Source organism: Callospermophilus lateralis, chromosome 1 (assembly GCF_048772815.1).
Source record: "Callospermophilus lateralis isolate mCalLat2 chromosome 1, mCalLat2.hap1, whole genome shotgun sequence".
Classification (NCBI taxonomy): Eukaryota; Metazoa; Chordata; class Mammalia; order Rodentia; family Sciuridae; genus Callospermophilus; species Callospermophilus lateralis.
Genome location: NC_135305.1, coordinates 222263836 through 222291226, shown reverse-complemented (window position 1 = coordinate 222291226; position 27391 = coordinate 222263836). Strand labels below are relative to the sequence as shown.

At 52.2% G+C, this 27391-nt stretch overlaps 1 protein-coding gene across 2 annotated transcripts; it reads left to right on the top strand.

The window, feature by feature from the left end:
* Positions 1–4443: 4443 nt before the first annotated feature.
* Hdgfl2 (HDGF like 2) lies at positions 4444–27388 on the top strand. Of its 2 annotated transcripts, none has more exons than XM_076851304.1 (16): positions 4444–4624; positions 6345–6421; positions 6515–6653; positions 14542–14742; positions 19853–19966; positions 20059–20130; positions 20934–21093; positions 21242–21317; positions 21478–21790; positions 23008–23111; positions 24285–24358; positions 24635–24705; positions 25079–25180; positions 25363–25576; positions 26371–26500; positions 27111–27388. In XM_076851304.1, the coding sequence occupies exons 1-16, from the start codon at positions 4553–4555 to the stop codon at positions 27205–27207; spliced, it is 2016 nt and encodes a 671-aa protein (XP_076707419.1). In that variant the 5' UTR covers positions 4444–4552; the 3' UTR covers positions 27208–27388. The 2 variants fall into 2 exon arrangements, with proteins under 2 accessions (XP_076707419.1, XP_076707411.1); XM_076851296.1 differs by having other exon boundaries at positions 27108–27388.
* Positions 27389–27391: the final 3 nt, after the last annotated feature.

The window sequence follows — 27391 nt, the reverse complement described above, 5'->3', positions numbered from 1 at the left end:
AGAGGCTGGGCACTTCATAAAGAAGAGAGGTTTATTTACCTCACAATTGCAGAGGCTGAAAGTTCTACAAGAACTACCTAATCTTGACAGGGCATGCCCCCATGACCTAATCACCCCACCTCTAAAGGTCTGCCCCCTATCTTCACCCTATGAGGATCAAGCCTCCAATACACAGCCATGGGGACACAAACCCCCAAACCATGACACCTCCCCGTTGTAATCACCATTGGTGACGATTCCTGGTGCTCAGGACATGTCCCAAGCGCTGGACTCATTTTCTGTGCATAATCTTCCCAGTTACCCTACTGATATGCTCTGTGCCGCTGTGCCTCCTGTTCACAGGTAAGTCAGGAGAGCCCGCCCAGGCCGCAGGGCTCTTCAGCCAGAGAACATGAGGAGTCCGCACTCTGGAACCCTGAGATCAGAGATGATGCCCCGCCCCCAAGGTGTCCAGGACCTAATCTGTGAATATGCTACCATTTGTGACAAGAGAGATTCTGCAGGTGGGATCATGAAGGAGACAGAGACAGGGTCGCCCTGCGTCCTCAGGGGAGGGAGTCGGGGAGAGTGAAGGTGCTGGTCTGCTGGCTGAGGAGGTGGGGCAGGAGGCTGGAAGAGGCCAGGTGGGGACTCCCCTGGAGCCCACAGGAGGAGCACAATCTTGCCAGCACCTTGGTTTTAGCCCCAGAGGATTCATTTCGGAATTCTGACCCCCAGAGTGATAAGGATGAATCGGGCTAGTTGGAGCAATTCAGATTGAGGTGATTTGCATGAGCACAGTAAGGTGGACTCCATCTCAGGCCAGGCAACCCTGGGAAATAAGGCCTGCCAGCTCTGAGTGCACAGGGACGCTGCAGGGACTCAAAGGCTGCCTCCGGGCCTCCACAGTGCGCCAGGGCTGGATTCACGCCCAGCACTGAGGGCTCTCTGACCCGCTCCAATGAACACAGAAGTGCAGGTGTGGAAGCTGCTGGTTTCAAGGAGGCTGAGAGTCCACATTCCCAACAAGCCCTCTACCAGATGCAGAGGTTGGTCCACACAGGATGGACAGGTCAGGGCGCTGCCTGGTGCTTCCGCAGCACCAACCAGGTCCACAATAGATGAGGATGTAGGCCTCGAGGCTCTAGTAGAGAGAAGCTCTGGCTCAAATGGAGTCGGCCCCTCCCGGGTTCCATCCCCAGGTGCTCTTCCCAGTTCCCCCACCCAGACAGCAGGAATGAAAAATAACAGCTGACACGGGAGCAAACCACCTTAGATTCATAGCATACAGGGTCTGGCACATTGTGACTGCTTAATAAGTGTGTGTTGTGGGCTGGGGATGTGGCTCAAGTGGTAGGACACTCGCCTGGCATGCGTGCGGCCCAGTTCAATCCTCAGCACAACATACAGACAAAGATGTTGTGTCTGCTGAAAACTAAAAAATAAATATTTAAATTCTCTCTCTCTCACACTCTCTCTTAAAAAAAAAAAAAAAAAGTGTGTTGTTACCAGGGGGGTGCAGTATCCACCAAGCATTTCTGAGCTAAAGGTCTGGAGGTTTATGTCTCAGTAGGTAAACAGGAGAGCAGAGGTCAAGCCCATAGCACAGAGCAGGTGCTCAGAACGTCAGCTGATGGGGGGGGGGGAGTCTGTGTGTCAATCTGGAGTTGGAGCATTCCCTCTGCCCACTTGGCCTCCCCTGACCAGGTGCGTCACCTCCTCAGGTGATGATTTCTGGCCCAATCTTTGCTTTGACCAGATTCTGATTTGGCAAGAAGCTGGAGATCCCCTCTCACTTCAGCCTGCCACTGGTTGGCTGAAGGGGCCCCTTGGGCCTCCCCTAGCTCTTGGGGATCCAGGTCCCACCTTCCATCTTTCTCTGGCTGCTCAACCTAATATAGCCAGGCCTGAACAGGCTCAGGGTCTGGGAGAGGACAAGTGTGTGTCCAAACAGCAGGGTCTCAGGGGCAGAACTCGCAGAGGTGGCTTCTGTTCTTCAAACTCCCACAACCTGACCTGGAGCAAAGCCTGTCCCTCCCCCAGCCTCAGTCTTTCCATCTGTACCATGGTCTAGCCCAGGACCCTCTCCTGCATAGGGGCAGCTTCCATGCTGGTCCCCATGCTGGGGACCTGGAATTCAGACTAACCACCACCAATACACAGCATTAAATTTATGGTTTTACTTTTTTTTTTTTTAACTAGAAATTGAACCTGGGAATGTTCTACATTCCCAGCCCTTTTTTATTTGGAGACAGGGTCTTGCCAAATTACTGAGGCTGGCCTAGAACTTAAGATCCTCCTGCCTCAGCCTCCAGAGTTGTTGGTATTATAGGCATATGCCACCACACTTTTACTATTTTTTGAAACTACATGTTAGATATTTTTATCTGATGATATGTACATTTATTACACTTACTATTATGTGGCTAGGCAGTGACTCCAGGGGTGCTCTACCACTGAGCTCCACCCAGGCTGGTACCACCACACCCAGATTCTATACAGGTGTTTGTGTGCACATTTATTTTCATTTCTCTTGGGTAGATATCTATTGTGTTAGGTAGGGATGCTACAGCAAAATACCGTAGACTGCGTGGTGGCCTAAACAGACACGGGCAGCCATAGTTCAGGGGGCTGGAGTCCAAGATCATGGTCAGGATCTGGGGAGGGCCATCTTGTGGATGGCCACCTCCTCATAGTGTCCTTTGTGTGTGTGGCGCTGGGGATTGAACCTAGGGCCTTGTGCACGCAAGGCAAGCACTCTACCAACTGAGCTAGGTCCCCGAGCTTCCTCAGTGTCTTCACCAGTATCCATGGGCCTGGCCCCACACTGTGTCTTCATTTAACCCAGTCACCTCCTTGAGGCCCTAACTCCCAAGACAGTTGCCTGGGCTGGGGTTAGAGCTTCAGCACAACTTTGTGGGTGGACATAGTTAGTCCCAAGGCACGTAGGAATAGATTTTCTGAATCACAACAGAAGTCTGTCTTTAACTTCGTAAAACAAACAAACAAAAAACTGTTTGCAGGCATGGTGGAGCATGCCTGTCATCCCAATGGCTCAGGAGGCTGAGGCAGCAGGATCAGGAGATCAAAGCCAGCCTCAGCAATGGTGAGGTGCTAAGCAACTTAGTGAGACCCTGTCTCTCTATATAAATTACAAAACAGGCTCAGTGGTCAAGTGCCCCTGAGTTCAATCCCGGTACCAAAAAACAAAACAGAACAACAAAAAAACTATCTGCTATAGAAAAACTATCAGGTAATATCTTCATACCTGGGGATGTGGTTCAGTGGTCAAGTGCCCCTGAGCTCAATCCCTGGTTCCCAATTAAATAAGTAAATAAATGTCATTTAATGCCCTGCTGGACTTGAATTCCTGGAAACCAGGGTTACAGCATTGAAAGCACCTAGTGTTACCTATTGCTAGACATAGTTTCAAGCCCTTGGGGCTGGGGAAGTCACGCCACCCTCACAGCTCTGTAGAATCCGTACCGTTAAGAGTCCCTTTTCGCAGGTGGGGAGACTGAGGCACAGAGCAGTTAAGGAACTTGGCAACGCAGTATTTTTTTTTTTTTTTTTTAACTAGGGATTGAGCTCAGGCAGACAGGGTCTCACTGCATTGTTCGGCGCCTCGCCATTGCTGAGGCTGGCTTTGAACTCGTGATCCTCCTATCTCAGCCTCCCTAGCGGCTGGGATTACAGGCGTGTGCCACCGCGCCCGGCTCATTCACTTTTTAAATCAATTAACGTGTGTCTTGAGGACTCTGTGGCCGTGGCACGCAGTAAGCGCTCCGTAAACTTCTCTTCGGGATTAAGTAAATAAGCCGAGCATTTTGAGGCGACCCCACATGGCCCGCCCCTTCCCTAGGCCCCGCCTCCTAGGCCCCGCCTCGAGTTGAACGTCCCCTGGGGCAGCCAATGGCAGACGCCCTACTAGGCCCCGCTCCTGTGGTAGCCAATGCTTGTTCCTTAGATCGAGAGGCTGCTCTTGTGGTATCCAATGTCCTGCTTCACCATTTTGAGACCCGCCTCAGGGAGATAGGCTGTCAATAACCCGCCTCCTACGTTAATTGGGCCTTTCTTCCTGTGGTATCCAATGGTTGGTCCCACACTTCACGCCCCTCCTCTTGCGGCGGCCTATGTTCCGCCCCTCTCCCTTAAGTCCCACCCCTTCACTCCCGTAGCGACTCCTTTTCCCTCCTCATACCTTTTCCCTTTCACCTCCCATAACCTCCGCCCCCTCCCATTAGGCTTCTGGGTCACGCCTCTGGATTCGCCCGTTACCCAATCCCGTTAACTTGCTCCGCTCCTACCCCTCTTCTCATTGGTCGCCGCGCTTCTCTGTCCCCGCACGTGGGCCTGAGCGACTGAGTCACCGGCCCGTGACGGCCTGAGGGCGGGACTTCCGGTGGCGCCGAGCCCAATAAGTGCGCGCCGGTCGGCTGCCTGTGCGGCCGTCCCGCCCCCTCAGCGTCCGGCTCCCGCCCCCGGCTTCGCCTCCCGCTGCCGCCGCTGCAGCCTCCGCTGCCGTCGCCGCCGCCGCTGCCGCTTCCCGCGGCCTGGGCCTCCCGCCGCCAGCATGCCACACGCCTTCAAGCCCGGAGACCTGGTGTTTGCCAAGATGAAGGGCTACCCTCACTGGCCGGCCCGGGTGAGGCCGCGCGGGTGATGGGCCCTGCGGGGGGTGGGGCAGCGGGGTCCCTGGGCCTGAGGGGCCGCGCGGGGCTCTGAGGGCCCTGTGGTTCCCGGGGTCCGCGGTCTGAGTGCGGGGCCTCCGGGCGATCAGCGGCCTGAGGTGCTGAGTGCGGGGGTCCGGCGACTCCGGCGTCCGAGGGGCCGCGCGCCGGGGGTCCGGGTCCGAGGGGCTGAGGGAGCCGCGCGCCGGGCTCGGGGGCTCGGAACCCGGGGCCTGAGGGGCTGGGTTTGGGCGCGCTGAGACCGGAGGGTCCGTGGTGGGCCTGAGGAGAGGTCGGGTCTGGTGGGCAGGACCCCGGGAGGCGCGGCGGGGCTGCGATCTGGCTTGGGCCCCGTGGCCGGCCCCGGCCGGAGAGGCGGCTGGCGGAGCCCGCGGCGGGGGGCGCGTGGGGCGGCTCTCCCTCGCTGACCGCGCGGACTTCGAGTTCCCCTCCGGCGGCAGCCGGTGCCCAGGGCTGAAGGGCGCCCCGGGCCTGGGAGTGCAGCGTATGCGGTGGCCGATGGCTGGGGTTGGCCCTGTCTGGGGGGGCTGTGTGCAGCGGGAACCCCAGAAGCTTCTGTCACCCCAGATCTGAGGGCTCAAGTGGCCCCGGGCTGAGGGTGGTGCAGTCGGCCAGGGGGACTGAGGGAGGCTGGGTGAGGTGAAGACCAGCCCTGGGCGGACGGGCAGTGGAGGGGTGAGGCCCAGGAGTGTGGCCGGGGCTCGGAGGGCGCTCACAGCCAGCGCTGACCTCTGAGGGGTGGGGGCGAGCTGCCCCGGAGGCGCTCTGGGCGGTCCTGGGGCAGAGTTTGGGATTCTCTGCAGGAGAGGGCATGTGTGGCCGGGATGCCCATAGCCAAGGCCAGGAGCCACGGGCGGAGAGAGGAGTTGAGAGAACTGAGGGACAGGGAAGGTTCCCGCGGCCACCCAGGAGCTGGAGAGGTGGATGGGGAAGGCAGTGTTTGGTACCTGAGAACCCACTCCATCCTAACTTGAGGCACTCATTTTCCTGGGGGAGACCATAGAGGTGAAACTTTACGGACACTTCCCTCCTTTCCAGAGCTCTAGCTTTTCCCTCCCCTGACCCCCCTTCTCCAGCTCAGAGCGCCCAGAACATTTCCAAGCACCTGATTGGAAGTGAAGGGGCTGCTACCCTCTTGTGGGGAAGTGACTGACAGCTGCTGGAGCCCGTGGGCCTGCGGGGAGAGGGTGGGACTTCCTGGATGCTCAGGGCCTGTCTCCTGCAGCCCACCCCCACCCTCTGCATCCTTGGAGCTGCCAGCTGCATCCTTTGGGAGGCCGCCTGCCTGCATGATCTCCTCTTTACAGGAGGGGTCCCAGGGGAGGGTCCTGGGAGTTCACAGAAGCTGATCTTGGCCCCACCCCTTATTTTCTTCAGGGGGCCATATTTGGCTTTGCTTAGGTGAAGCACCTGCCTTGGAACCAGCTTTCTCCCTAGGGGGAGAAAGATCACCTCGGGTGGGGGACAGGTGCAATGAGGGGTGTCTAGAAGAATGCAGATTCCTATTTGTAAAGTGATGTGTCTTTCTAGGTTGAAGGCTCCCCTCTCCTTTCATGCCTTTCCCCAAGTAACTTGGTTGGTTTCTTGGTGATTTCCTGGGTTGTTCTCTGAAGTTGTCTCTTGTCTCTCCCGCTAAATCACCCCCTGATTGGGCTGATTGACCTCTCACTATAGATTGATGACATTGCTGATGGTGCTGTGAAGCCCCCACCCAACAAATACCCCATCTTCTTCTTTGGTACACACGAAACGTAAGTGTCTCCAACTGGGACTTGGTTACCCCCCTTGGTGCCTCCCAGTGTGGCCTGGCTCACCTGGAGGTGGTCTGTTGTTCCTTTCTCCAGAGCTTTCCTGGGACCCAAGGACTTGTTCCCCTACGACAAATGTAAAGAAAAGTACGGGAAACCCAACAAGAGGAAAGGCTTCAATGAGGGGCTGTGGGAGATTCAGAACAACCCCCACGCCAGCTACAGTGCTCCTCCGGTGAGTACCCTGGAGATGGAGAACATCCAGTTGGGGTGTATGTGGGGCCCATTTGGGGATACTTCTTTACAGTGGGGGCTAGAAATAGCCTTTTCCTTATGTCGTAGGAAAAGGAAGTTTCTAGGGCAGGGTCTTTCTTCCTCGGTACTGTGGACTTTAAGGACCACATTGTTTTTGGGGGATGGAGTGTTCTGGAATGCAGGATGCTAAGTGGCACCAGTGGTCCCCGCCCACTCCATGCCAGGGGTGCTGTGAAGTTCCCAGACACTGCCTTGTGTCTCTGGATAGGGAGAGAGGGTTGAAGAATCACCCTTTGCTGAGAATCACTGCTATAGAATGAGATTTAATTGTTTGTGGTTTTGTTTTTGATTTTGTACTGAGGATTTAACCCAGGGACCCTCTACCACTCAGCCACATCCTCAGCCCTTTTTATTTTTTAGGTTGAGATAGGATTTAAGTAAGTTGCCCAGGCTGCTCTTGAACTTGTGGTACTCCTGCCTCTGCCTCTTGAGTGGCTGGGATTATTGGTGTATTCACTATGCCTGGTGAGCTTGAATTTATAATAGGATGTTATTAAAATTCTTATAAAACCTATTTTTTTCCTAAGGAAAATAATTTCTTTAAAAAATCATTGCCTGGGCTGGGGGTATAATTCGGTTGGTAGAGTGCTTGCCTTGCATGCACAAAGCCCTGGGTTCAATCCCCAGCACCACAAAAAAACAAACAAACAAACAAAAAAAAAACCCTGCTTTCTTTCTCCTTAGGTTTTGGATGCAGGAGAATAAGTGATAGTTTTTAGATGTGAGAGTTCATGGTCAGGTGGGAAAAAATAGTCAGGAACCATAACAATGAGGACATCTCAGTGGCATATCAGTGTCTGGGAATGTTCTGGGAAAAGAAGAACTTTTGAAAAGTAAATCATTAATGGAAGGCCTTGAAAAGCCAGAGAGTGGTGCCCTGTGGGGGGCATTTTGGGGTGAGGTGTGGGTGGAGGAAAGCTGGGCTGGGGTTCTTTACTCTTTTTTTTTTTTTTGTACTGGGGATTTTACTCTTTTTTTAAACCAGTGCTTTTGCGGGTAGGGGGCAGTGATGGCCTGGATTTAGAAGGGGGGTGGGCATGAAGATGGGGGAGGCCAAGGGAACAGATCTCAGTGAAGGAAAATTTGTTAAGTGAAGGAAAGGATATCCATGGTTGTCTGAGGAGTGGAAATTGGGAGTTGGTGAGGGTCAGATCTGGCATGTGTTTTTCATCAACTGAAGATGGATGGAGTCATTTTGTCGCCCCTGGTCCTGCTTGAGAACTCAGGGTCCTGAGACGGTCTGGATGTACCTCTCCATCTCAATCTGGGCTGGGTGGTGCTTGCAAGCAACCACTCATGGGTCCACACACGTTTGTGTTGACACCTGCCATGTGCCATGGGCTGTGGGTCTAGAATTTGGGATATACTCAGCAGATGTGTCCTGGACATTGATGGTTTGGTAGCCTCTTATCAAGGGGCTGGGGCCCATGTGTATTCATGTTGATGGTATTTTATTCTTGATAAAGAATCTGTGTCCAGGAGGTAGAGGGTTCCCCTGTTTGATAACTCAGCATCTTTCCTGAGGCTTTACTTGTCCCCAGTCTGGCTGTGTGGATCAGAAGGTCTTTAAGGCATGAGATCCTTTTCTGGCCCTGACTCAAGTTCTCTTTAGTTATGTCCTAAGCTTATTACCTCCTGGTGAATCATCGCACCATTTAATATTTATTGGACACCCACAGCTTGCTAAGTACTGCATAGATGCTGCCCTCGAGGAAAGGAAATGCAAAAGTAGTGCACCCTTGAAATGAAACAAGTTCTCTGCAGGTCCCCCAAGTAGCTGTAAGTGTTAGAGCTTATTTGTGCTCTTTGGTTCTCTAACCGAATGTGCTTTCAGTGGAACATTTGTTTAAAATGCAGGTTCCTGGACAAGCCCCTTGAGAAGTAGCTTTAGTAGTGTAGGACTGAGGCCTGGGACCATTGAGGTCTTCCCTGCAAAATGCTGTCTCCGAGCCTTTGGATGTAGCCAGGGCATAGGTAGGTTTTTGAAGTCATCACTTTTTAGGAAACTGAGCATCTCTTTTTTTCATCCCCAAGGTTTTTGGTTTGAAAGGCACTGGTACCTCCATTCTAAGCCTAGCTTACTTTTTGTTTTATTTTCTTCCCAAGATAACCACAGCATCCAATTCCTTGTATACCCTTCCAACATTCTTTTCTTAAGCACATAATTCTGAACTTTGATGTATTTACTCAAGAGTAAATCTTGAAAATTGGTCCATCTCAGCCCACAGAATAGCCTCAATACTTTGACAGTCTTGGCTAGGCCTCCCAAGAGGAAAGGAGGGCCAAGTTCTCATCCCCTCAGAAGCCAGCAGGTAAAAATGGCATCTGGGGTGTTTTTTTACTTAAGTGTGTTTTGGTCCCCACAGTGAGAGTGGCCTGGGCACGTGCTGTTTTTCCATTGTACAGATGAGCAAACTAAAGCCCAGAGAGTTTGCTTGAATATCCACAGGGCCCCAGCTAAAATCTGATAGCCCATAGACCTGGGCCAGGTTTCCCAATATTTGTCCTTTTTAGCAGTATAATGGTGAAATGTGGGGCCAGGTCATTCTCTGCAATAGGGTCTCCCCTGGGCATTGTGACTGCTGAGCACTATGGCTGGTCTTCACTTGCTAGCTGCAGTAGTACTACCTCTCCATTTCACCCCAATCTTTTTTTTTTTTTTTTTTCCTTGGTTCTGGTTATTGAATGTTGAATGTAGGGCTCCACTCATGCTAAGCAAGTACTGTAGCATTGAGCTACATTCACAGTCCTGTTATTTTATTTTATTTTTTGGCACTGAGGTTTGAACCCATGGGTGCTTTACTATTGAGCTACATATCCAGCCCTTTTTATTTTTTATTTGAGACACTGGCCTCAAATTTGCCATCCTCCTACCTCAGCCTCCAGAATTGCTGGGATTAGAGGTTGTGTGTCACCATGCCCAGCCTTTATTTTATTTTGAGACAGAGTCTCATTAAGTTGCCTAGATTTGTCTAGAACTTGTGATACTCTTGCCTCAGCTTCCCAAGTTGCTAGGATTACTGGTGTGCACCAACATGGCTGGTTCCACCTCCAATCTCATTAACCAAAATATGTCTAGAAATTGATAGATGCATCCTGAGGACAAAATCACTCATGGTTGAGAACCATTGGCTTAGAAGGATCCCACTTCATATATCCTTGTTCCTTGATAGGTGAAGAGGCAGAGACCTGTACAGGGCTCTCAAGTTTGTCAGCAACAGAACTGAGCTAAGACCAAAGTGCAGGCCTCCCTCCCCCAGGCCCATTTTCTTTTCTTTCTGGGGGGAGGAGGAGGACCTGAGGCCTGCCCGCTCACAAGGGAACCTGGGGCCAAGTAGACCTGGGTTCAGGTCCTGGCTTTGTGCCGCCTGCTGACTGTGTTCCTAAGATCATGCTCATGGTGTTCTCAGCCTCTCAGTTATTGGGAGGCTTCAGTGAGAAAATATGTAGTAAGTGCTCAATGGATATCAGAGGCCACAATGGGAAATTAGGAGACCACGCGAGGTCCAGTCTCTTCTGCACCATAGTAACCTCCAGGCTTATTCAGACAGCCAGCTGTTTCTCTCATACCCATCCGATGCTGGGATGTTTGGAGGTGGCAAGCTTTGGCTTTTTATTTCTTCTGGGTTCTTCTCTGGGCCACCAGCATTCACATCCACTAAATGTTTCTGTGTGGGTCAGATTTCCCAAAACCTTTGCTGAAAGCCAGCTCTGTAAGATGCAGAGGTTCTGGCTGTACGCATGGACTCAGGGTGAGCAAGTTGGTCCCAATCGCTTGATGGGCTGTGGAGGCCCAAACCAGACTACAGCCAGTAAAGAGAAGGGCTGAAGTGAGGAGGGGCTTTGACTGCATGTGTGCCTGTGTCCAGTGGCCCAGGCTTTGAGGACAGAGCAGACCTGAGCTGTGTCCCTGCTCTGTTAGTCATTCACTCTGTTTTGGTACTAGGGATTGAATCCAGGGCAGAGTCCCACTGAGCTACATCCCTAGCCCTCTGTTTGTTTGTTTGTTTTTTATTGATACTGGAGTTTGGACCCAGGGATGCTTAGCCACATCGCCAGGTGTTCCCCACCCCCCGCTTTTTTTCTTTCTTTCCTTTTAAATATTTAGTTTTTAGTTTTAGGTGGACACAATATCTTTATTTTTATGTGATGCTGAGGATTGAACCCAGTGCCCCACTCATGCCAGGCGAGCGCACTACCACTTGAGCCACATCCTCAGCCCTGTTTTTTTTTTTGTTTTTTTTTTTAAGAGAGAGAGAGAGAGAGAGAATTTTTAATATTTATTTTTTAGTTCTCGGCGGACACAACATCTTTGTTTGTATGTGGTGCTGAGGATCCAACCCAGGCCACAAGCATGCCAGGTGGCGCTTCCGCTTGAGCCACATCCCCAGCCCCCTGTTTTTTTTTTTTTTTTTAATATTTATTTTTTAGTTGTAGTTGCGCACAATACCTTTATTTAATTAATTAATTTATTTTAATGTGGTGCTGAGGATTGAACCCAGGGCCTCACATGTGGTAGGTGAGTGCTCTACCGCTGAGCCACAATCCCAGCCCATCCACAATCCAAGTTTGAGACAGGGTCTTGCTAAATTGCTTAGGTCCTAGATAGGTGGCTGGCTTTGAATTTGCGATCCTCCTGCTTTGGGCCTCCAGAGTCTCTGGGATTGCAGGCATGTGCCACTGCTCCTGGCTTCATTCTGTTCTTGAGCTGTAACTTAACCTCTCTCTGACTGTATCCTCATCCCCAGAATCAGAGTGGTAATTCCCACCATGCATAGAGAGTCATGACAAGCTCAGTATCACTTAAATAATGGTAGATCTTGGAATGGTGATGTAGACCTTTGGCAAAAGACCTTTGGTCCCATCATTCAGTCACTTAGACTCTCTGAGCTGCTGCTTCCCCTTGTGAAAAGTGGAGCTGAAGCTCTCCCTTCTTTACTCACCAGGTGTGCTCCAAGGGGAAGTAACAGATTTGAGAGCCTCTGAACTCTCTGAAGGAAAGGTGTGAGAGAAATCACTGTGAAAATGTTGTTATTCTCTCCTGGCATATTCAGTTTGGGGCTTGACCTACTTAAGTATTGTCCTTTTTAATAATCTTGTCAAAAATTATATAGTCAGGGGGCCCTGTTGCTGTGCTGAAGGGCCCTTGGCCACAGTAGCACAAGTCAGACAAAACATGCTTGGTGTTGAGCAGCGAGGTCATTTCAACACCTGGTTCTCATTTTTCTTGTCTGTTAAGCAGGGATTGTTAGCTTGAGACTGTGTGCAGAAGTTGGTGGGGGAAGAATAAGGGGCTTTATAAAACAGGGAGACTGGAGGGGGCAGGAAACTGAAGGCGGGCTGAGTTCCCCTCCTGTCATTCCCTCTGTCCAGGTTCCCTCCAGCCCAGCTCTGCTACCCAAATTCTTCTTCCCACGTTTCCATTCTGTTCTGCCTGTGTGTGCAGTGATGTGCTGCAGAGACCTGACCTTCAGCATCTGTCTAGCCCTTCCACCGCTATCTCCCCCCCAACCCTCCCACTCCCGCCCACCCAGCTGCAGCATCTCGACACAGACTTGGCTCCTCTCTGCTTCTCCTTCCTGGTCTCACTGTCAGCATGTGCCTTGAAACTCCTCTCACGTTCTTTCAGGCCCTTAGTCCTCCTCCTTGATTTTACTTGGCCAGTAGGCTGCCTCTGTCTAATCCACTGTACCCTGGCTAGCTAGTTATAACAAGAGAATTTGCCTTTCTCTGTGATCTTTTTTAAAAAATTGAGATAAAATTGACATAAATTTCATCATTTTAGCCATTTTCTATTTCCTTTTTTCTTTAAAAAAATTTTGTGGTCCTGGAGTTTGAACTTGGGGCCGTGCACATGCTTGGCAAGCCCTCTGCCATTGAGCTATATCCTCGGCCTCCATTTTAACCATTTTAAAACTCTACAGTAGCTTTAGTACATTTGTAATGTATATAACCATCATCACTCTAATTCCAGAACATTCCCCTGCTCCACAAAGAAACCGACTCACAGTCATCCTCAGTTCTCCCTCTAGCTCCTGACAACCTCAGATCTACTGTTTCAATTCACCTAATTTAGCCAAGAAATTCCTTTCAGTGGGATTTCTTGCTTTGGGGCCTTTGTCCATTTTCCTTGCTGCATGGAGGTCCAGGTTTCCTCTGCTTAGAGTGTCAGTGCTCCCTTCCTTCTCTGTGCTTGACTGTTCCATTCTGTACCCGTGCCATATGGCGTATCTATCAGTTGATGGACATCTGGGTTGTTTTCAGAGATTGCGGCCTTAAAAAAATCTTATCCCCGGGCTGGGGATGTAGCTCAGTGGAAGATCGCTTGCCTAGCATGTGTGAGGCACTGGGTTCGATTCTCAGCACCACTTACAAATAAACAAAATAAAGGTCCATCAACAACCAAGATTTAGAAAAAAAAAAAAATCTGCCTCCTCTTCTGTCTTAAGTGATAGATATTCAGAATAGAAACGACGTGAAATAGCTCGGGTGGGTTTTACTTGGATACAGCTAGGCTGGTGTCACCCAGCGCCTCTGTGCGCGAGAACTGCTGTGGCATCCCCTTCTTGTTCTTGTGACTGTATATTTACTTGGCTGTCTCCCCATTAGACCATGAGCTCCCTACTGGCAGGGACCGTGTCTTATTCGTCTCTAGCCAGGGCCTGGCACATAGTAGGTATTCCAGAATGTTCGTTGGATGAAGGAGTGATGGCTGAATATTCCTGGGGCTCCTGCGTTTTCCTTCCACAAACGTAAGACATCCTAACTGAATTCAGAAAGGGACCCAAGAAAGCCCCGTGCTTTCACTGTGCGCTTTGCCTGATGATTTTAGAGCCTCAGTAACACCTTGAGTGACCCACCCAGTCTCACTGTGTGCCTCTCCTTTGCCATCTCATCTTTCCGGGCCCGGGGAAGGCTGTACCAGCCTCTTCTGGCTGCTAAGGGGACCATCATTCATGCCATTCCTGCTCTTTAGAGTGCATATAGCCTGTCCCCCTCTGCGTGCTGGGGACAGATTCTCCATTGAAATGTCATCCTCTAAAGGGCCTCATGGACTACCCAGTGCAAAATACTCCCACCCCTCAGTCTCTACAACCACATGCAGTGATTTTCTGCCCGTTGCCACAACTGGGAACCATATTTATGTTATCAGTCACTCCCAGGGTCAAGGGACCATGCCTCAGTCCCTTCTGTGTCTTCACTACCCCCTCATGTGGTGCTGGGCACATGGCAGTATGCTGTCCCACAAGCATTGACTGATGGTATGAATGAGCCTGGCACTGGCCAGCACAGAGGAAGCACACAGAAGTGGTGGCTGTTCTTGTGCCTGCTGCTGCCTCTGCTGTTATTTTGAATGCAATAGAAATTGAGCAGCACCTGGAAGGTGCTCAGAGGTCTTGTCCTAGGCCAGCTTCCTCAGGATAGAATGATTAAAAAAAGAGAAAGCAAACATTTCTGAGCCCTTGCCACAGCCTGGGCTCTGCCCTCGGTACTCCACGCACCACTTCAGGCGCACCCTCGCCATAGCCCTCTACAGCCAACACTGTGCTCAGATGTGGAAACTGAGGTACAAGAAAGGCTGGAGTTACTTGCCCGAGATTTAACCCTGGGTGCCACTTCCTGACCTTGGTGTCTACCATCTTACCCTCCTGTCTCCTTCTCTGGGCATTCTGGGCCTTGGTTACCCCATTTGTAAAGCAAGGAAGCCGGGAACTGACATTTGAGACCCCACTGGTGGGTTCCCCCTCCTATTTGGGAAATCCACACAAGACTCAGGGTGACACGTATTCTTTGACCTCCACACCCAGCCGGTGAGTTCCTCCGACAGTGAGGCCCCTGAAGCTGACCCAGCAGGTGGGAGCGACGCGGACGAGGACGAGGACGACCGGGGAGTCATGGCCGTCACAGCCGTTACTGCCACAGCTGCCAGTGACAGGATGGAAAGTGACTCGGATTCTGATAAGAGTAGTGACAACAGTGGCCTGAAACGGAAGACATCAGCATTGAAGGTAGGGGTCAAGCCGGGGCATGGCCTGTGCGTGGCACAGGCACCCCAGCACCCTGAAACCTCTCCCACCAGCACCCTTCTCTTCTTTAACAAAAATTGAGATAAAATTCTTACACCACAAAATTGACCATTTCAAAGTGTACAACTCAGTGATTTTTAGTATATTTGCAGAGTTGCCATCTTTTTCTAGTTCCAGAATATTCTCATCACCTCAAAAGGGACCCCAGAACCATGCATGAACTGTCGCCCCATCCCCTCAAATTTGCACCCACAAAATTCCTCTCTCTATACTTTTCTGTTTTGGGCGTTTCTTGTCAGTGGAGTCGGGCGTTGTGTGGTTCTCATGAGCATGATGTCTTCAAGGTTCTTCATGTGGTGGTGTGTTGAGCGATGCTGCATTGTAGAGATGGCCCCCGAGTTTTTCCATTTGTGCTTTTTTTTTTTTTTTTAATTTTTGTTTATTTTTATATGGTGCTGAGGATCGAACTCAGGGCCTTGTGCATTCTAGGTGAGCGCTCTACTGCTGAGCCACAATCCCAGCCCCATGTCCATTTGTCAATGGTCATTTGGCTTCTTTCCCACTTCTTGGCCGGGATGGCTCATGCTGCTGTGAAAATTCCTGTACAGTTTTTTTTTTTATGCAGATGATGTGTGTTCAGTTCTGTTAGGGACAGTCTCTTCCCTGTCTTTTGACTGCTTCTAAATATATAGGTACATGGTGAAATGACCAGGTTCTAGTAGTAAATTATTTGATAGAGGAAGAAATTTAAAAATTTCTTTTTAATATTTTTTTGTTTTACTTTTTTGGTGGTGGAGATTAAACCCAGGACCCTCGACATGCTGAGTACCTACTCTACCACTGAGTTATCCCCTGGCCCCTATTGTTTTTTACTTGTTTATTTATTTTTTTATTGTGGTGCTGGGGATCGAACCCAGTGCCTCATGCATGCTAGGCAAATGCTTTACCACTGAGCCACAACCTTGGCCCCCTATTATTATTATCTTATATCTTTAATATGTGGTGCTGAGGATCAAACCCAGGGCCTCACACCTGCAAGGTAAGCACTCTACCCCTGAGCCACAACCCTGGCCCTTTATTTTTATTTTTCGTGGTGCTGGAGATTGAACCCAGGGCTTTGTGCATGTGAGGTAAGCACTCTACCAATTGAGCTATATACCCAGCACCCCCCCCCCATTACTTTTATTTTTAATTTTCCAATTATAGTTGGACACAATACCTTTATTTTATTTATTTATTTTTACTAGTTATATATGGGCACAATGTCTTTATTTTGTTTATTTTTTGAGGATCGAACCCAGGGTCTCACACGTATGAGGCGAGCGCTCTACCCTGAGCCACAACCCCAGCCCCCCAATTATTATTATTATTATTATTTTTTAATATTTATTTTTCAGTTTTCAGTGGACACACATCTTTATTTTATTTTATGTGGTGCTGAGGATCAAACCCAACGCCCCGTGCATGCCAGGCGAGCACGTGACCTCTTGAGCCAAATCCCCAGCCCCCCAATTATTTTTTATAATAACATTTGCTTTTGCTTCTAAAGCCATGAGCCATATTCATTGTAGGTATTTTGGAAAAAAAAAAAAGTTTCCTGCTATCTGTGGGGTGTTACTGAACCAAGCAAGGATACATGATATCCTGATGTATTTGGGAGCTTGTTTGTTTTGTAAGTAGTGTTATGAGCATTTCCTTGCATTACATTTTGGTTGGTTGGTTGGTTATTAGAGATTGATGTCCTTGGGGCACTTAACCACTGAGTCACCTCCCCAGGTCTTTTTATTTTTTAGTTTGAGACAGTTTCTTGCCGAGTTGCTCAGAGCTTCGTTAAGTTGCTGAGGCTGGCTTACAATGAAGTTTTCAATGGCTGAGAAGTTGTCTACAATATAAATTAATTCTAACTGCTGGGGCTGGGGATGTGGCTCAAGCGGTAGCACACTCGCCTGGTATGCGTGCGGCCCGGGTTCGATCCTCAGCACAACATACAAACAAAGATGTTGTGTTCGCCGAGAACTAAAAAATAAAATATTAAAATCCTCTCTTTCTCTCTCTCTCTCCCTCTCTCACTCTCTCTTAAAAAAAAAAAAAAACATTAATTCTAACTGCTATCTTAAGATTGTTGAGTAGTTTTTTCCCCAACTTTTTTTTTATATTTATTTTTTAGTTATTATGGGACACAATATCTTTATTTTATTTACTTTTTTTTAAAGAGAATTTTTTAAATATTTATTTTTCATTTTTTGGTGGACACAACCTGTTTATTTTATTTTTATATGGTGCTGAGGATTGAACCCAGCACTGCGCGCACGCCAGGCGAGCGCGTTACAGCTTGAGCCACATTTTATGGGTTAAAACACATCCTAAGGCTATGGTTGGGCTCAGGGGTAGAGCACTCGCCTATAAGTGTGGGGCACTGATTTCGATCCTCAGCACCACATAAAAATAAAATGAAGATACTGTGTCCACCTAAAATTAAAGTAAATAAATAAATATTTTTTTAAAAAAGAAGATATCCTAGACCCCCACCATGAGCCTTCTTGGAGTCAGGCCCAGCATGGTGCCTGGCCAGTAGGGACACTGAGCTGGTCTTTCCACCTAGACACTGCCTGTGTGCTGTTTTTGTCATGGTAACAGAGCTGTCCTGCTCAGGGACACTTGGCGCCCACCCCCTGGCCTCCTCTTCAGCCTTCCAAGTGCACATAGGAAGAGTGGGTCCTTTTTTACAAGGCCCTGTCCAGGACCACATGCTGTTGCTCTTTTTTTTTTTTTTTGGTACCAGGAATTGAACTCAGGGGCCCTCGACCACTGAGCCATATCACCAGCCCTATTTTGTAATTTATTTAGAGACAGGGTTGCACTAAATTGCTTAGCATCTTGCTTTTCCTGAAGCTGGCTTTGAACTCATGATCCTCCCGCCTCAGCCTCCTGAGCTAGTGGGATTACAGGCGTGCGCCACCACGCCAGCTCAGTTGCCCTTTTAACATCCTGGTTGTCTTAGTCCTCCTGTTCTGCCCTATTGTCCAGGGCACCAGGCCACACCCCAGCTTCAAATGCTTAATCTTTATCAGGGTCTGGAGCTGCTTCAGAATCTGACGGAAACCTGGAATTAATAACATGTGAACTCAGGATACAAAAAATGTCGTATAAGTTGGGCATTCCCTGAATGCTGGGTTAAGAGTCTTCATCCTAATGCAGATGAGGAAGGAAACAAAGAATATTTAATTCCCTCGCTTCCTTTTTCTTGATGTCCTTTCTCTCTGACCCTGGTCTAAGCTCACCGCTCATCTCAGCCACCTCCTTTTTTGTTTTTTTAGTACCTTTATTTTATTTATTTATGTGGGCTGAGGATCAAACCTAGGGCCTCACACATGCTAAGCGAGTGCTCTACCGCTAAGCCACAACCTCAGCCCCCGACCTCCCTTTTTAAAGGTGTGGTGTGAGATGAGCCTCAGCAGGCCTTGGCTTGGCATCTGTAAGATAGGGTCTAACTCCACATAGCCTGTGCAGCCCTGTGGATGCAGCCCCAGCCAGAGCCCTGTCCTCTGACTGCCTGCTCTGCCACCAGGCCTTCTTCACGTCTTCTGAAATGCCAGGCTCCTCATCCCAAAGGCCTTGGCACCTGGGGCTGTCCAGCCTCTGTTCCCCATGTTCTGCCCCAGGCCTCATAGCAGCATCTACCTCTGAGCTCCTGATCTCAGGCACCCCAACCAGCCCTTTTTTATTTTACAGAACTTCTTGTTCTAACAGAGTCTTCTTTAATATTTACATCTTTCTCTGGACTGAAATATAAGTCACCCAGGAGCAGGGGCTTCACCTCTCATTGAGGGGTCACCAAGTACACGTATGTGCTAGCTTGGCTGCTGCAACTGAGTGCTGCAGCTGGAACAGCTCAAATGGTAGGACCTTACTTCCCACAACCCTAGAGCCAGAAGTCTGAAATCAAGGTGTGGTGGGGCTGGGACTTCCTGATGTGTCCCGTCATGGTTGTTCCTTTGTGTCTGTGTCCTAGTCTCCCCTTCTTAGAGAGACCCAGTCATACTGCATTAGGCCTACCCTAGTAACCTCTTCTTACCTTGTGCCCTCTCTTATTGCCAAACATAGATACACAACTAGTCCCTAATGCTGAGGCCTCAGGTGGGGCACAGAGTAGTTAACAGTTGTTAGATGAGCGCGTCTCTGGTTGTGGCAGAATGGGCAGAAGTGCTTCGTGACTCTGAGCAGATGTCCTGATGGGAAACTGTGCTGTCGTTACTGGGCAGGGATTGATTTCTAAGGCCCATTTCTCTTTACTGCCTCAGTTAATCCTTTGTATGATTCTAAAGTTGTTTTCTTCACATGGACTTCAGAGAACACGTAAGTCCCTGAAATTGAATAAAGATTATCTGTATCGGTATCTAAGATTTTTTTTTATTGACCTGAAGCTCACATAACATCCCACTACCATTCTTTGTGTGTGTGTGTGTGTGTGTGTGTGTGTACGCGTGCGCGCGTCTGGGATCAAACCCAGGGATTTGCAAATGGGAGTCAAACGTTTTGCCCCTGAGCTACACCCCAGCCCCTCCCACCCCTTTTCTATATTTTATTTAGAAGCAGGATTTTGCCGAGTTGTTTAGGACCTCACTAAAGTTCCTGAGGTGGGCCTTGAACTTGTGATCCTCCTGTCTCGGCCTCCTGAGCCTCTGGGATTCCAGGTGTGCGCCACCGTGCTCGGCCCCACTAACCATCCTTAAGTGTATGACTCAGTAGTATCAGGCACATTCATGTGATGTGCACCATCATTGCCATACATCTCTAGAACTTTCCAATTTAAACTGAAGCTTCTTCTACTCAACACTAAACCTAGCCCCTCCCAGCCCCAGGTTCCTTCTCTTCTGCTTCCTGTGTCCGTGGCTCTGACAACTTCTGTGAGTGGAGTCCTGCAGTGTGTCACCTCGTGTGACAGGCTCGTCCTCAAGATTGGATCCCTGGTTTTAAGATTCTCAAAGATTCCCGTGGAAGCTTCTAGGATTGACCTCTACTAAGCTATGAGGGACCCGGTGGGGCTCACAGGTTTCTCAGCCGCTGATATGACCAGACTGTTCCCTCACAGATGTCAGTCTCAAAACGAGCTCGAAAAGCCTCCAGCGACCTGGATGAGGCCAGTGTGTCTCCATCTGCAGAGGACTCGGAGAGCTCATCAGAGTCAGCAAAGACCAGTGACCAGGTCAGCAGGCAGCAGCTCCTTGATGGGGGGCTCGGGGGCCTGTGAGGGAGCCAGTCAGCAACGGCCCCTGAAGCTCCTGTCTCTTCACCCAGGACTTTACCCCCGAGAAGAAAACCGTGGTCCGAGCGCCACGACGGGGCCCTCTGGGAGGACGGAAGAAAAAGGTAGACCCTGTCGGTTTTGTTCCCTTGCTCACCCAGGGCTTCTCGTCACGGTGCCAGGCCCTGCCCTCAGTGCAGAGTTTGGCCCTTGTGGGAAGGGGGACTGGGCCGCAGGCAGGTGCCACAGAGCAGCAGGTTTCTGAATGCCCACGTGCTCATGCTGCACCAGGAGCAGGTGCTGAGAGGCCACCATCAGGCTTGGAAAACTGGATTCTGGAACGACACAGCCTCGAGGGTTCCTGTGTCTGATTGTGTGTGTGTGTCTGTGCTAACATGAGCATGAATAAGTGTGGATGGTGTGTCCATGAATGTGTTTTGTGTGTCACTGAGTTTTTTTGTGCATGAGTGTGTTGTGTGTTTGTAAACGTGTGTCGGTGTACCAGAGTGTGTACAAAGCTGTGTCGCTGTGTCCCTGTATGCTTGCGCTATGTGTTGGGGCTGGGCGGTTGAAGGCAAAGGAAGCAACTTGTCTGGGTAGCCCCTGTGTAGGACTGTGCACGATGATCCTGCCACCAAATCCGGGGGCTCTGCTGTGCTCCCTGTCACCTGTGAGGAAGTGAGGCCTGGGGAGAGGCCCCTTACCCCAAGTGAAGGATTCAGCCGTAGCCCAAGATGCCAGGGCTTCCTGTGGCCCTGTGTTTTTACTGTGGAGATGGGGGTGGATTTAGGGGGTGATGGCATGCTCAGAGTGAGCCCTGAATGGGGGGCGGGCCAGGGCAGATTCAGCCTCTCCTTGCCCTGTGCACCTGGCCTCCCATCCCACCCCTCAGCCTCCTGACCTCCTGGCTGGCCCTGTCACTTTCCAGAAGGTGCCATCAGCCTCTGACTCGGACTCCAAAGCAGATTCAGACGGGGCTAAGGAGGAGCCAGTAGCCTTGGAGAGGTCAGCGTCTTCCTCCTCCTCTTCCCCCTCCTCCTCCGACTCGGATGTGTCTGTCAAGAAGCCTCCACGTGGCAGAAAGCCAGGTAGGGCTGACCCGGGGCCGAGGCCTGCTCTCTGCAGCTGCTACTCTGGGCCGCCTCTGCTAGGGGGCTGGAGCAGGCTTCCTGTCCCTGTCCACCTCACCCAGCAGTCCTGGGAGTGATGGTGGACGAACCACCTCCTCTTCCACAGTTGAGAAGCCTCCCCCAAAGCCCCGAGGGCGGAAACCTAAGCCTGAGCGGCCACCATCCACCTCCAGCAGTGACAGGTAGGTGTCAGCCGGGGTCACTTGTGGCTCAGTCTTGGGGTGGCAGTATGAGTTCAGGCCAAGTCCTCTGTCCACCTAGACAGAATCCAGGTGTGAGGTGGGTTGGGGTCCTGGGGCAGAGTCCAGAGGGAACCAGAGACCCCAATGCCATTTGCCCCAGTGACAGTGACGAAGTGGACCGCATCAGCGAATGGAAGCGTCGGGATGAGGAGCGGAGGCGGGAGCTGGAGGCGCGGCGGAGGCGTGAGCAGGAAGAGGAGCTGAGGCGACTACGGGAGCAGGAGAAGGAGGAGAAGGAGCGGCGGCGGGAGCGTGCGGAGCGCGGGGACGTTGAGTGTGGGGGCAGTGGCGGCAGCAGTGGAGAGGAGCTCAGGACCGAGGACGAGCCCCTCAGGAAGCGCGGCCGCCGGGCCCGGGGCCGTGGACCCCCGTCCTCCTCTGACTCAGAGCCAGAGGCCGACCTAGAGAGAGAGGTGTGTGCCCTGGAGGGTGGCGGGGGCTGCTGCCTGTGCTTGTTCCCCTAACCCTGTTGTGGCCTTAGTGCACAGTTCCTTCACCTGCCGGGGAGGTAGCGCCGAAGCAGTGAGTGGGCCTGGAAGCCCAGGCTGGGGGAGCTGACTGAGAGCCCTAGTGACATGGGTGTCCAAGGCTCAAACTGGAAAGTGGTACAGTTTCCATTTTTATGGTGCTGGGTTTGAACCCTGGGCTTTACACATGCCAGCAAGGCCTCACCACCAAATACGTCCCCAGCCTCTTTTCCACTTTAAATAGGAGTAGATCCCTTTAGTTGAGAAGGTGACATTTAAGGAAGGAGCCAATGAAGTGACAGGGGATCTAGGGAGAAAAGCATTCTAGGCAGCAGTTACCACCCATGCAAAGGCCCCGAGGCCTCACATACTAGAGGCACAGTGAGGGGCTCCTGGCTGGAGCACAGGGAACAAGGGGGAAAGAGGAAGGAAGGAGGCAGGAAGGGCATGGGGCAGGTCCTACAGGGACCTATGGGCCATGGGGGGGACTTGGCCTTTGACCCTGAAGGAGGTGGGAGCCATGGAGGCTATAGGCAGAGGGGAGAGAGGTCTGATTTTAGGTGTTCACACGTGCCCTCTGGCCATTGTAAGAGAACAAACAGCTTGTGGTTGAGTATGGGAGCAGTTAGGGCTCTGAGGAGTGGTGGCAGCTGGTGAGCTTGTTCTGTGCCTTGGGCTGTGGTCCCATCAAGCTCTCTAACTTGTGACCCTGGCAGTCTGGCAGAATTCAGTCTGGCCTCATAGCCTGAGCTCAGGGACCCCAAATGATGGCATCCCCAGGCCGGATCTCCTTTCTTTGTTGGAACCTGGAAAAATACCTCTTCTCTCCTTCACCCCCTTTATTTACAAAGGGGAACCCAGCTCCTGGCAGAGAAGGGGTCCCCACCCCACCCTGAGCTGCTGGGCAGGAATGTGGCTCAGCCCCTCCATTGGTGGAGCCCTGGACTCCCAAGTCTGCTCAGCCCTCTCAGGGCCGGAGAACAGGAGTTGACCTCGGAAGGCCACACGTGGTTCTACCTCGTCCGCCTCCTGCCCACCAGCTGCAGGCAGGAAGAAGGGCCGTGGAGTGGGGAGCTGCAGCTCTAGGTGGGGTGGTCTGGGGTCTGGGACCATGAGCCCCACCACCTATGCTCCAACCCCACCCCTGGCCCTGGCTGCTGTAGGCAAAGAAAACGACCAAGAAGTTGCAACCGCAAAGCACAGACCCCCCAAGGAAACCCAGCCAGAAGGAGAAGAGAGGGCGGCCTGAGGAGAAGCCCAGAGCCAGGTCAGCTCCACAGCCCCCAGCCTCACCCCAGCCTGGACCCCGTGCTTCTCCGCCTCCCAGGAGGTCATCTTTGGAATTTAGCCCTGGAGCCAAATCCACTTGAGGGTTCAAGTTGCGGGGGGAGCCAGGGCTCCAGGATTGTGGTCCTTCCCAAGGCAAGGAGTTCTGCCCCTAGGCATCCCTGGGTGATACTTGGGGGCAGTGGTGGCTGTCATGACTGGAGGAGCTCCTGGCATGGAGCAGGTGAAGGCCAGGATGCTGCTCAGCATCCTGCAGTACCCAGGACACCTCCCCCAGAGAAGGACACGGCCAGTGTCCACAGTGCCAAGGGCCGCAGCCAAGCCCCAGCCTGGTAGTTTTGGTTCTGAGACCCACTGAGGAAGGGAGGTGGAGCCCATCCCTGGCCCACTTTGTAAATGGAATTCCAGCCATTGGTGAACAGACAGCCCGGGAGAACCGGCCAGCGTGGCCCTCTGACTGCTGTGCCGTGGAGTGTGATGTGCGGCTTACTTGCTTTTTTTCCTTGGTACTGGGATGAACCCAAGGCGCTCTACTGCTGAGCCAAGCCCCAGTCCTTTTTGGTTTTTTTAAATTTTAAATTTTTCTTTTTTGATTTTTTTAAGTTATACACGGGCACAATATTTTTATTTTGTTTATTTATTTTTATGTGGTGCTGAGGGTTGAACCCCGGGTCTCACTCGTGCGAGGTGAGCACGCTACCACTGAGTCTCAACCCCAGCCCCTTGTTTTTTATTTTGACACAGGGTCTTGCTGAGTTATTGAGGCTGGCCTCAAAATTGTGATCCTGCTGCCCCAGCCTCCCGAGTCACTGGGATGACAAGCGTGCTCGCTTTCGTTCGAATATCAAACTCAAGCGCTTTCTGTTGTTGCCAGCGCTCTGCCACAGGGGTAGAGGAGGAGTTCTAGCACGCGGTTTGGTTCACAGAGCCGGTGTAGAGGGGCTGGGTCTTGGTCTGCTTGAGGCCTGTAGCTAACTTGGTCCTGTCCTGGAACTAGATAGTGACAAGCTCTGACCTGTCCTTGAACCCAGCCCCTGAGGCCTCCTAAAGGTTTCCTTCTGCCCTTTGGGTGGGTCCACCCCCAGGCGCTGGTTCCTGGGTGGGAGGACTATATGGTTTGCTGGGTTCCGTATGATGGGGTGCCTCTCCACAGGCCCTTGAAGGTAGAACGAACCCGAAAGCGGTCCGAAGGGTTCCAGTTAGACCGGAAGGTGGAGAAGAAGAAAGGTGAGGAGCCACCAGACTCGGGCTGCGAGTCTGCTGGGGGTGGGGGCAAGTGCATGGAGGTGGGGTTTTCTGGTCCGAGAGGGCGCTAGGCAGGTCCTCAGCACCCCTGAGGGGGGGCTGGAGCGTGTGCAGGTTGGGCTTAGCTGCCCACTGCCCTCTTCTCCTCCTACCCTGGCTCCTCTGGGGGTCTTGAGGCATTGCCCCAACTGGGTACTCATGTGGCCTGGGCCTGGAGGCCCGCTAAGTCCTGCCGCTCGCTGTCTTTCCTGGCCCTAGAACCTTCTGTGGAGGAGAAACTCCAGAAACTTCACAGTGAGATCAAGTTTGCGCTCAAGGTTGACAACCCGGTAAGACATTTTTGGGGCCATGTTATTATAGCACAGCCACTTCCCTGAGCCGTGTGGTCCCCTCTGCCGCCTTGCATCCAGGGCTTCCTTAGAATTCTTGGGAAGCTTGGGCAAATCCAGGGCCCCACTGGTGGAGTCCTCATTCCATCAGCTGAAGGCCTGGGATGGCCTTGCCAAGAGCAGTGCCTAGCTTCGCCAGCAGGGGCACCTCAGGAGGATCCCCAACAGTGGGATTCTGGGTTCTCCCTGCCTGTCCTGAGTCCCTGCCAGTGGCACAGTTAAGTGGTACTGCTCTGCAAGATGCAGCCTTCCCTGCAGAGAGGCCAGGATGTCTCTTGCCCAGAGCTGCCATTTTTCACTCCCCATCTGACAGGACGTGAAGAGGTGTCTTAATGCACTGGAAGAACTAGGGACCCTGCAGGTGACCTCTCAGATCCTGCAGAAGAACACAGATGTGGTGGCCACATTGAAGAAGGTGTGGTGGGACTAGGGATGGGCCTGCGGTGGGCCAGGCACAGTCAGGAATGCCTGAGCTGGGGTTCCTGGTGGACTGGTGGCTGTGGGCACCCCATGGAGGGTGGCAGCCTCAACTGGAGAGGAGGGTCTGGGATGGGCAAGGCCAGCTGCCTTCAGTAAGTGGGGCCTCCTGGTGGCCAGATTCGCCGATATAAGGCCAACAAGGATGTGATGGAGAAGGCGGCAGAAGTCTATACTCGGCTCAAGTCACGGGTCCTGGGACCAAAGATTGAGGCGATCCAGAAAGCGAACAAAACTGGAACAGAGAAGGAGAAGGCCGAGGCAGAGAAGGCTGAGGAGAAGCTGGCTGGGGAAGAGGCCCCCAAGGAGAAGGTGGAGGAGGAGCCCAGCACCGGTGAGGGTTGGGATGGGCCTCCTGGCCAGAGGAACAGGTACTTGCAGGATGTTTTGGGTGGGAACCCAGGTCTGCTCTCTTCCCCAGACTGTCTGGAGTGGGTGTTCCTGTTGGTAGCGTCTGCAGACCTGGTTCCATCCCGGCATAGCTGGCAAAGGGTGTTCTGGCTCTGCTGAGTGCCAGACAGGGTACAGGTGGCCTGGAGGCCCTGACAGTGCCTGCTCGTGATAGCAGGTGCCTGTGCTGCTTGTGGGCCCAGAGCCCAGATGCCTGGGGACTACATGTGCCCCTGGGATCCAAGTGTGTGTGAGGCCAGGAGCTGGGAGTTCCCAGAAAGGCAGCTGTGGCAGTGTGGGTGCGAGCTCAGCCTAGCTTACTGGGTCCCGGGTGGCTGAGGAGGCTGGAGGCTTTGAGAGCACAGAGGGATTCGTAGGGTGGCCAGGGTCAGGTGGTCCCAACTGTAGGTGCTCAGGTCAGCCCTTCATACCAGGTGGCTTAGCTGAAGGCCAGTCAGGACAGCCCTGAGGCTGCTCTTTATTTATATGTCAGGCTGAGATGTGCTCTTCCCTGTTGTCACTTGCGGCCCCCCTCTCTGAAGTCTGGTGCCCTGAGGGCCTGGAGCTGGCTGTAGAAGTGACTCACCCAGCTAGCACTCGTGGGTGACCCTTTGAGGAGGGTCGACTGTCCTTCACCGTCCTTCAGCATATTCTCTCAAAGCCGACTCACTCTGGACAAAAAGGGTAAGGGAATCCCAGACCTAGTCCAGCAGTGTGCCATGGCCCTTTGTCCTCCAGGTCTCTCAGCGCCTGTGAATGGTGAGGCCATGTCCCAGAAAGGGGAGAATGTGGAGGACAAGGAGCAGGAGGACGGGCAGGACTCTGAGGAGGGCCTGAGACGTGGCTCCTCTGAAGATCTGCACAACAAGTGAGTGTCACCTGCAAGAGGGGAGCCTTTGTGGGAGGAGGCAGTGGGCAGTGTACCCCACTGTCTTATCACTGGTTCTTGATGGACCTGGTCTTGCTGGGAAGAGTCCCAGGGATGTTCCCTCCACTTTGGACACCTGTCACAAGTTTGCAGCTAGCCTTTGGTCCACCTGGCTGGCACTGGCCAACAGTGCCCCACCTCAGGCAGCTCCAGGCCTTTGAGCTGCCTGGGCCAGGCGTCCTGGGCAGGTGCTATTTTGCAGACCCGTGGGACAGGCAGGCACAGTTTGTGAGCACCAGTCCCCGCCTGCTGCCAGGGTTGAGGCCACAGGCTGTGTCTGGCAGGTGAGGCTGGTGAGTTCAGTGCCCACTCACCCAACCCTGCTCTGTGCTGGCCCATCTGCCTCCCACGTGGCACATCTACAGCAGGTGGGCACTGTGCTCCAGGAGCTTGTAGTCACCTAGCAGTGGGTGGGGCAGGAGAGGAGAGCAAGGCAGTGCCTGGGGCCAGGACCAACTCTTCCTCAGGACTGGCCCTGCCTGACAGCTCCAGAGGTAGGGACAGGGCCAATGCAGCCTCACGTGCCACCTTTGCTGTGCCCCACCAGCAGCCTACGGGAGGGCCCCGATCTGGACAGGCCTGGGAGCGAGGAGCAGGAGCACGAGAGGGCGCAGCTGGACTCGGAGTCCCTGGATGAGGAGAGCTGAGCCTGGCAGCCCTGGCCTTGGCCCAGCTCAGCCATAGTAGAATCCTAGGCCTGCCCCGTCTCTTTCCCAGCCTCCCATGAGAGCAGAGAACTTTTGGGGAAACGCTGTGCTGTTTGTATTTGTCTCCTTGGGTTTTTTTCTGCCTAATTTCTGTGATTTCTGATCGACATGAAATGACTATAAA